Source organism: Panicum virgatum, chromosome 7K (genome assembly GCF_016808335.1).
Source record: "Panicum virgatum strain AP13 chromosome 7K, P.virgatum_v5, whole genome shotgun sequence".
Lineage (NCBI taxonomy): Eukaryota > Viridiplantae > Streptophyta > Magnoliopsida > Poales > Poaceae > Panicum > Panicum virgatum.
In genome coordinates this window covers 21,139,820-21,150,651 of record NC_053142.1, presented here as the reverse complement: position 1 = coordinate 21,150,651, position 10,832 = coordinate 21,139,820, and the positions used below count along the sequence as shown (strand labels likewise).

The 10,832-nt window shown below is 43.3% G+C and overlaps 1 protein-coding gene across 1 annotated transcript; it reads left to right on the top strand.

Annotated features, from left to right (window-relative positions):
* Positions 1–744, top strand: LOC120640000 (cytochrome P450 98A3-like). Its single transcript, XM_039915904.1, has 2 exons — positions 1–111; positions 403–744. The coding sequence occupies exons 1-2, from the start codon at positions 1–3 to the stop codon at positions 742–744; spliced, it is 453 nt and encodes a 150-aa protein (XP_039771838.1).
* The last annotated feature ends 10,088 nt before the right edge of the window (positions 745–10,832 follow it).

The window sequence follows — 10,832 nt, the reverse complement described above, 5'->3', positions numbered from 1 at the left end:
ATGTTCTGGGCGCCCTACGGCGCGTACTGGCGCCAAGCGCGCAAGCTCTGGCACACCGAGCTCCTCAGCGAGAGGCTGCTCAAGCTGCACGAACATGTCCGCCGCGAGGAGGTGAAGGCCATGCTGCGCGATCGACCTGCACGCGGCCTCATCAATGGGTCCAATTGAAATACCCGTCCAATACATATTGACATGCCATGCAAAGTGAAAAAAAAAGTAAATATCGATGCGGGTGAAACTTGTATAGAGTATAAGTATGTATCCTATGCTCTAATTGTGTCCTTATCTTGCGTACAAGCACGGGTTGATGGACTAGTTTTACTAGTTATTAATTAGTTGATGCCCTTCACACACTGACTCCAAGAGATTATATTAATTGCATTGGCGAATGGGTGCATGCAGGACACCATCAGCGCCGGCACGGACACCTCGGCGGTGACCATCGAGTGGACCCTATCGGAGCTGCTGAAGAACCCAGTGGCCCTCACCATGGCCACCGAGGAGCTAGACCGCGTCGTCGGCCGTGACCGTCTGCCCACGGAGGGGGACCGTCTGCCATACCTCCAGGCAGTAATCAAGGAGTCGATGCGCATGCATCCAGCTACACCACTGCTTTCGCCATGGCGGTGCCGCAGGGACGCAGTTGTGGGTAGCTACAGCATCCCGGCGGGCACCTGCGTGGCGGTCAACGTCTGGGCCATCGGCCGTGACCCTTCTGTGTGGGAGGAGCCCAATGATTTCTGACCAGAGCGATTGCTAGACCGCAGCACGGTGGATGTGAAGGGGCAGGACTTCGAGCTGCTACCATTCGGATCTGGTCGCCGGATGTGCCCGGGCATGGGCCTTGCGCTGAAGATGCTACAGTTGACCCTGTAGGTTACCTGACGGCATGACGATGGAGGAGCTGAACATGGAGGAGAGCCTCAGGTTTACCATGCCACGCATGATTCCGCTTGAGGTTGCAGGCCAGCCCAAGTTACCGTTTCACCTCTATTGGGCAGAGCCGGCGCCATGACTCATGCGGCAAAGCGTTGTTACCGATGCATGCAGATATGCTTACCTAAAAAGCTGGGGTCCCACACAGTCTTTGGGCCCCATTGGAATATCGGATGAGGCCCGCCCAAAAGCACATGAGCAAGAATAAAGCTTAATTTCGTTAATTAGTTCACTTTTAGTATTCAGTAAGAACTGATATATTTCTAATATAAATGAGCGATGATTAAATTAAACAGAACTGACTAATGCTGTTCAACCAAGCATAGGAAGAGTACTAGCTGTTGACTCATTCATTCAATTCACAGTATGGTAACAAAACGAAAAGCAAAACTATCTCTGATAAGCGCATGCCTACCCAATTTAACCGTCATCTTTAACTTGCCAATCAGTGCAATGGAGTTGCACTTGTCAGATTCTGAAAGGTTGCTCATGGTTATCTGTTCCTTGCAAGTTCTACATGATGGAATCGTTGGAAGAGTCCATATCCTATGTAATAACATTTGTTACAGATAGATCATCTTTCGTATATGTCAAGGACTCGGTTGAACCAAAGATGTTACAATAGGTTTTGTATAGATAGAACATGCATGTTCAAACTGAGTATCCTGTACCACACACTAGTACACTTGATTTGTCTCCGTTGGGAACCCTTTGTTGTCTCACCGATAGCGCCATATATATATATATATACATACATATATATATATATATATATATATATATATATATATATATATATATATATATATATATATATATAGGACGAGTGTTTTCTACACTCACGTGTTGCTACTCTCCTCATACTCATTTATCACTTTGAGTATGTTCATATACTTATTCTAACATACTTTAAAGGTATACACATTAAAAACTTCAAAAGTAGTCCTATTTTTTAAATATATATGATTATACCTTATTATTAGTATATAAAATAAGTATGTCAACATACTTTATGTATGGTTACAAACCTAATGTATATACCATCACAGATGTCCAAGTATGATCACATACTCCATATATGATGAGATACACATGTGGGAGTAGCTCCCAAGGTGTAGAATAGCATTCTACACCCAACACCCAAGACTAGTTTGCCCACCCACCGTCCTCCTGACCCGACCCAATCAAGCCAACCTGTGAGACCCATGGCCCATCTCTCCGCCACACCCCTCCCCATCGCCCCCACCAGTCCATGCGACCACGCTGACCTAACCGCGATTCAAGGCCTGATTCGGCAGCGGCAACGGCGGATTCAAGCCGTGCGGCGGCGGTGGGATCCCAGGCGGCGCGCCCTCCCACACCCTCGAGCGGCGGCGGCGGGATCCAGGTGCCCCCAGCGATCGGGTTCGCGGCACCTCGATGCGACAAAGGGCTCGGATGGCCTGGAAGACTCCGGGCTCGCCAGCGGCGGCCCCAACGGCGGGAGCGTGGCTAGCAGGACCGGGCGGGAGCGTTGCTTGGGCGCCCCAGTGGGGGAGCGCTGCCTGCCTGATCGGGCGGGAGCACGACTCGAGCGCTCGGGCAGCGACATGGCGGGAGAACAGAGCCAACCACTAAAATCGACCACCCCCCTCTTGCTCACTGCTCGTTTGTGCGTTCAGCATTTTCTGGTGAGCATCCTTTTTCCTCATGCACAGCCCCACCTTTTTCGATTAATTGGGATCATGGTACTAGATCGATTGAAATCAGATGTTCTAGCGTTTCAAGTTCATTTGATTTTTTTTTCTCCTTTTTACTTGATTTTCATCCAGATTGTGAAAGCGGAAGCAGCGTGAAGAAATTATGGTGTGATTATCGACGCTGCGCACCTCCTTTCCCCCATTTCATTTGGTCATTCATTCATTTCAGTAGTTCAGTAACTCATGTTTGTTTTTTTAGTCAGGTTTTTCTGTAAGAATTTTCAGTTCAGTAATTTATTATTGCAAGCACAACTATTCATTTTTGTAGCTTAGGTTAGGCTCAATCCTATGTTATTTCAATAGTATTACAGTAGTTTTGTTAGCATAATATCAGTAATTTTCAATCATTACTAAACATTTTGATGCTCTCCATGCGGCTGCACGCCACCAAGCAACATTGATTCCTGTTACTAATTTTAAGCCAAATTATTGAATGTTGATGATGAGCCGGTAGTTAGTTCAGTGGTGTATAGTAGCAGCTCAATTTTGTTCCGCCTTTTTAGTTTTACGAATTCAGTAACTTTTTAACTAAAACTACTGAAACTAAAATACTGCTGAAGCTCGTGCAATTTTTTATTCAGTAACTTAGGCTAATTACTGAACCATCTAGAACTATGATACGATCTCGATGGCTAAGAACAAAATAATTTACTGAATATTAATGCTCTAGATTGAGTAGTTAGGCCAGTAGTTTTGTAAGGATTTTGGTATCAGTAATTTGTTTGGTTTAGCAGTTAGTCTAGTATTTTTTCTATTACAAAGCATGGACGATCCTCACTAAGTAGATTTGAATTTAGAATTCATCAAAACATTTCATTAATTGATTATTCACATGTTCAGTAATCACTATGCAAAAATAACGATTCTTGTCTAGTAATATACTTTCTTTTTGTGTATATCCAGTAACATTTTGAAGGAGCAGCGGCGTGGAGAAATTGTGGTGAGAATCTCATGTATGAGCACACTCCCCTGAAATGTTCCAATCGCACCGCGCTCCTGTGATTTTGTGTTTGCAGTTTTTTTTGGAGAGGGGGGGGGGGGGGGTTGTAGTTGATGGATTGTGAGCTTTTCCCCCCATAGGATCCTATATGCGCTTCACGCAAAATTTAAATTCCATTAATTTTAGTAATTATATTCAGTAATCTTGTTTAGTTCTTTTTTATCAAGTAATGTGTTTCTCTTTTTCTCTAGTAAGTTTTTTTTGGCCACTGTTTGATGGTGGATAAGAATGAACTAAATCCTGACTAATAATACATTCAGTATGCCCCTTCTGCTAGTATTTCAGTAATTCTGTGTTAGTAAATCCCCTGCTACCCCCATTCTCTCAAGTTCAATAGTCAATCATTTTAGCTTTTTGGTAGTCCAAATTATATGATTAAGTATCATCCATTTCATCATCTTCAGTATTGTTGATCTATCTTAACATGCTCGACACTCCCGATCCGTCGAGTTCAGTAGTACTCCATCTAATCATGTTTAGTATTCCACTGGCTCCATTGTTAACAACACCTATTTAGTTTTCTTAGTAATATGTATTTCTGTTCATTGATATTTTTCTTGCTTTTTGGTGTCTAGTCAAGGTGCTTTACATCAGTAGCCCTACAATATGTATTTTGTTTAGTAATACATCTTTTGATTTTGCTCAGTAAAATACTTTCCTTTTGTGCGGGCCAGTAACATCAAGGTGCTTGTTAAAGAATCACTTCAGTCACATGAAGGTGCTGAACTTCGTGCTAGAGACGGCTCCAAGAAGTGAAGAACAACATGAAGATTAGCGTGTACAAAATTGTGTCAATTTTTTTGTGCATTACAAGATTTTTGGTTGGCTGCTATTTTTGTAACAAGCATTTGTCTATATACGTGCATAGGTCACTTGTTTATGACATCTGAATGATAAGATATGCACACATGCTCTATGTATCTATGCTCAGACATTGCATGTTCATTATTCCTCTGAGGCTCTGACCAGTAATGCTCACTTTCATCATGCTCTATTAAGTAATCATCTCAACTAGAATAAAGCCCGTGTTAGTAATCCTCCTCAGCTAATATATGTTTAGAACTTCATTTTTCTATTCAATTCAATAATCCATGGTAATACCACAACTATAAATTACCTCAGACGTAGTAATATTTTATTATTCAGTAATCAAACTTTTTTCTATCATGTTTATCAAGGCATGTATCTACTTTTTTTGGCTATCCAGTAATCACCAGTTGTTCGGTATTGCTAGTCCATCTCATCATGTTTAGTATATGCTCCGTAGAACTAGTACACACAAATCCATCGAATGCATCTCATAGTTCCAACACTCACGTATCCAGTAATTCGACAATGCAGAAAATGGCACCATTGAACAACCACAACAATTCAGCAAAAATCATGTCAGCGTGTTCTTTTTTATTTAGTATTTCATTTATACTTTCTTCAGTAAATTTATTTCATTAGTATTTTTTCTCTCTTTAGTATTTTCCTTTTAGTGTACCCCTAGTAATTGATGGTTCAGTAATTTCCAATATTATGTCCCATTGTTTGTCAGCACTTTTTTAGTGATTGATAGTATCTATCTTATTCGTGAGAACTTTTGTTATTTTTTTCTCTTCAGTAAATTTTTATCTTGATAGTAATTTTGCTCCATATTTTCCATCATTCAGTAAACGTGGTACGTTGATTACTCACAAGTTTCAGTAGTAAATCTCATTCTGCACACAGGGCAGCGACGAATGCGCTCATGGGCATGAATTTCAGTACTTCTCATTTCCATATTTTTAGAAATTCCTTGTCACACCTTATTTTTCCAGCAGACATCCATCATATAAGAAATTGAGTTTTTTTAGAATTGATACAGTTGCCTAAGTCCCCTATAGCCTAGCTCTGTATCACCCAACCACAGGACAAACTTGTTCTCTTGATAATCTTTGTACAAACCATTGCTTTGCAGCCATCCCGCTTCGATTTCTTCTCCCTCTTTCGATAATCCCCTTTGACGTTTTACTCTGAATTCTCCTCATGCAACCACAGTATTTTATCAACCAACAACAAATAATTTGTTCAGTAAATCTTGTAGTACATTCGATCTAATTAAGCAGCGCATGAACATCACCAGTAATTCAGTAATCCATACTTTCAGTAATTCTAAACCACCCTTTTCAGTAGATCCCATAAGTTTCACTTGTCAATTTGGGGTCAACAGTGCATTTCATATTTTCATCACCTTTTAGCAGTCTATTCTTTTTTGGGTTCAGTAATGCACAGCAGCTTTTTAGTATTCCATCCTTTTGGTTTAATATAGCATCCCATCAGCTTCAGTAACAATTGGGTTCAGTCTAACAACCGACATTTCTACTCACAGTTCTAATATCCTATTAATTTTAAATCACCAATAACCACATTAATCTAAAGAGCAACTGAAATTAGGTGTCGGGAAGAGAAATTACTGAGAGGGAGAGTAATTTGGCAGAACATTGAACTCACTCCCGTCAAAAATTAGGTGCTGTGAAGCACAATGACAGGATTCCAGCGCGTTGCTTGAAACCTAGCTTTCTCGCCCCGCGGTCTCTGGCTCTATTCCTCGCTGTACTCTGCTCCGCCGCCCCCCGCGCTCATGCACTGCGCTCGCGACGGCACCGGCCGCCGCCCGCTCCGCCGCCCGCCTGATTCTCGCGTGCCTAGCCGCGCGCAACACCCACGCAGGTGGCCTCCGCTGCCGGCCTGCTCCTCGCACAGGACCGCACCGGCCCGTGCGGCCGCCTCCCCGCGCCGCCGCTACTGCCCTCGCTGGCCTGCGCGCCGCAACTCCCTGCCCAGCGGCTGCTCCCGCGCCCTCGCTGCCGCTCAAGCTGCCGCAGCTGCCTCAGCCGGCTCACAGCAGGCCTGCGTGCCACCGCGGCCTCCGCTCCCGCTGGCCTGCGTGCCGACGGCCCGACTGCTCGCACTCGCCGCTCGCGGCGCTCCGCGCCGCTCGTGCTCGCGAACGAAGAAGCTGGACTGGATGGGGGACGGATCGGTTGGTTAGCCGGTGGGTGTTAGATTGGTTGGGTGTAAAATACTATTCTACACCTAGAGTGTAGAATAGCGATGCCATATATATATATGGAGAGTATACTCTGTAGTCGGTCATAGAATAAGTTATTTTGTGTCCAGTCTATCCAACGGTACAAGCTCCCTCGTGATTCCCATCCGATCGGCACGGCAGGTCTGTGATCCCCGGCTTCCACGCGCGAACGAGTCCACTAATCAGGCTACGTGAGCCGAGCTGGCCACAGGTTACGAACGAGCTGGTCGCTAGAGCCGATGCCCGGAGCGCCGGATTCATTGATTGCCGTCCACGCGTGAACGTGATCCGTAATCAACGCCGGACGACATTCCTACCAAAAAAGCTACAGTTTACATTGTTCTTACATTTACGATAAATCAAAAGTTTATGCATTTGGAGCATCTCCAAGAGTTTACCAAATTTTACTTGGCAAATCTTGTATTTTGCCAACTTTTAAAAAGATATGCCAAGTAAAAAAAAGAGCTCATCTCCAATAGTTTAGCATAATTCATTTGCCAAACCTAGATATAACTTACATCAGGAACCTGAGAGAGAAACAAAATTATGTTTATGCCCTTCCACCTCATGAAAACTTATATCAGGAACCCTGAGACAGAAACAAAATTATTTTTATGCCCTTCCACCTCTTCTGATACGGACGGATGCGCCGTGAATACGAGCGCGCATATATATGCACACGGAGGCTTTTTTTCTAAACTTGGCATAAATGGCAACCTGGGATGGGGAACTATTGGAGAAGATTTTTTCTGTTTTTATCAAAAAAAAATAAGAATGACAACTTGGTATGGGGAAAATTTGGAGATGCTCTTACGAGAATACAGGACATACTACTTGGGTACTTGCATACTGAAGCCATAGTCGTTCCTTCCATCCAAGCTGCATGCATGCAAGTTTCGCGTAACTGGTTACTATAGCTACAATAGTCATTACTAATTAGGACGGTGTGTTACCACAATATGACAGCGATCTCGTCTGAGGATCATGTTACTATAATGCCAGGATCAAATTACTCCAAATAGTTGTGATAATGCGTGGAAGTATTTAGGTAAATATTGAGCACTGTGCTCGCAAGATCCCTTCTTGCTGGCTACAGTTAACATTGTGACCTCGTAGATTTGTCACAGTATCATTTCTATTACCACAATGGCATAATCCACTTACTGTAGAAATGTGGTGGAAAATACCAATGCCGTTTACCACAATGGAATAACCAAGTTACCATATTAGCTTTGATCACAATGATGTAACCAATTTACCAAAAAAGATTAAATTTGATCATGATGCCTTTAACTCCTAGTGACTGTGATAGATTTAGTACTCACACTACAGTACAGGAGAAGAAATACTGAACACGACACAATGGAAAATAATAAACTTACTGTAGAAAAATGGTGGAAAATACAAGTTCCGTTTACCACAATAGAATAATCAAGTTACCATAGTGGCTTTGACCACAATGATGTAACCAATTTACCAAAAAGATTCAATTTCATCATAATGCCTTTAATTCCTAGTGACAGTTATATAGATTTAGTACTCACGCTACAGCATGGGAGAAGAAATACTGAACACGACACAATGTAATTTGCTTTTCTTTCATGTCTATTTGGCACTAGTCCAAGCAATGGTTTTTTTTGAACGATTCCAAGAAATGGTTCAAACTGGTTTTTAATTACATGCACATCACACAACCTCCTGAAAGTAGTGACAAACACCATCAGTTGTTTGCTTGCCGCAACACCAGCGGAATCAAATCGGAAGCATTATTGGCAGATAAAACGTCGTCAGGTTGAAGGAACAGGATTATCCCTCCCAACGTCCGGCCTCCAAAGATGAAGTGACAAATCAATGTATTTGTAGCTAGGACGATGATAGCGAGAACACATAGGGGGTGCTAGATCGTCATGATAACAGGGCATGGTGCTTGAGGAATGATCAAACTGGCCACGCCTTTTACTGCTCTCAGAAGTAGGCAGCTGCTGCTAGGGAGGTCTCATTGCCTGAAATATCCAAAAATAAGAACACCCTTGAATAATATGATCCTTTAACATGCCCAACAAAACTGAAAATGTGCTTTCTGGTGCCTGGTGATAAATGAAAATGTGAATGCTTTTAGGACAACTATTCATGCTGGTAACATCTTACCCACATGATTTGATCAGGAAAAGGACTAGATAGTATACTTGTATCATTTACAAAAAAAAATCAGCACAAAAATATGGAACTGTTCACCCTATACTAGTACTTCGTAGTTCAGTTATCACACTGAGCAAGGGAGTGCTTACTAACAAATTTGGGGATTTTCAATGGTTAGAAATAAATTGTGGTTGCAGGCTTACTGCAGCTGGCCAAGATAAGCGAAGGCAATAGAAAATTTTGAAGTCAATGTCCTGCGAAAACAAGATGATACGGCTGAAGAAACTGCTAATTATTTGCAGGTAATCAGACCTACGGAAGACCAATAAACAAATGGATGTACAGTAAAGTAGGAAATATAAGAGCATCTCCAACAGTTCCCAATATTTTCTTCCCAAAACTTATTATTTGCCAACTCCCCAAATAAGTATAGGAAGGCAAAGAAAAGTTAATTTCCAATAGTTTCCTATTGTTACTAAAAAAATGAGAACTTATGGTCCCACGGGATTAATTTCACGAGAAACATCCATGGCCGGTGGACATGGCTGCCGGATAGAAGCTTCTTGCAAGTCAGATTGCCGGCGATTTAGGGTATGAGAGGATTTCAAATTTGGGGGAAAAGAAAGAGGACGACGAGGGGATTCTGTTTTACATCTTATTTGCGTCGGGGATGTATCGTAGCCGTCGAAATCTTGCCAGGAAGAATGCTGCGGCAATGGTATGTTCGTGCGAGACCACGGTGGCAACGATTTGTTTCGTTGGGTCCACCACGGCACCACAATAGGGAGGATAGCGGGAAGCCGGGGGAGAAAACGGCGACGAGAAAAGGCGGATGGGAAACGACAATGCATGCGTATTTTTACGCACAGAAGAATCCACTTTGCCAATTGTCTGTAGATGTGGAATTTGGATAGCGAACTATTGGAGATGATTTTTTTCTTTTTTTCTATAAAAATAAGGATGGGAAAGGAAGATTGGAAATTTTTGGAGATGCTCTAATCTAAAGGGAATTGCCACCTAATCCAAAACGGAATCTGCTCAAGATTGAATGAGTATGGCAGAATTTTTGCTGGTGCTCACCTCATGATCCTGTCTCCGCTGGCCAGGGCGACGAACAGCCAAGAACTAGCTAATCTCCCTGTAGTATGTCTTCCGTCCGCACACAGGCCAGCTGCCAAGGAAGGGGCCCCTGCTCGCTGGGAAAACCACCGCTTGATCTGCACTACGCAACGGCCGGGAAGCTCTGGCGCAGCTCACCACTCACCAGGCCACCACCACGGCGAGTCAGCGACAGTCCCGAGGAGAGAGAGGGGTAGTCAATTAGTCATCAAGGCGCTGCAGAACCAACCACCGTGCTGCCAGGAGATTGGGAGCCTCTCCGGCGGCGCATCGTCGGAGCAAGCCGGATCTAGGCAGAATTCGGTAGCCGGAGAGGGGAAGCTGCATCGATTGCATTGGAATGGGCGCAATTTGGGGGCACCGCTCAATCCCCTGCGCACGGGACGGTTGGCTGGGCCGAGCCGAGCTGTGGACATGGCTGTTGAGCCAAAAGCCGTGACGGGGTGGGCGCACCACCCGGTGCGTCCGCAAGCATAGGTGATCCGGCCACAAAATAGGCTATTCTATAGCCGGCTATAAAGAAGTAGTTATATATATATATATATATATATATATATATATATATATATATATATATATAACACGAAGGCATGTGCTAGCCAAGAAGATTGCCGTGAAATCTTTCAGGCTCCGTTTCGATGTCCATATTGCAAGGCACGGATTGAATTGGATTCAATACCAAATTGGCCATGATATTGAACCGGGCATAATTCGAATTCTTATATGGTGTCTGACTTACTATAAACTAGATTAACACACTTTTAAGAAAACGAGAGAGTACAACAGGAATTATGTTTAACATGATGAACATCAACACTTGTGTACGTTGCAATCAAGTTAAACT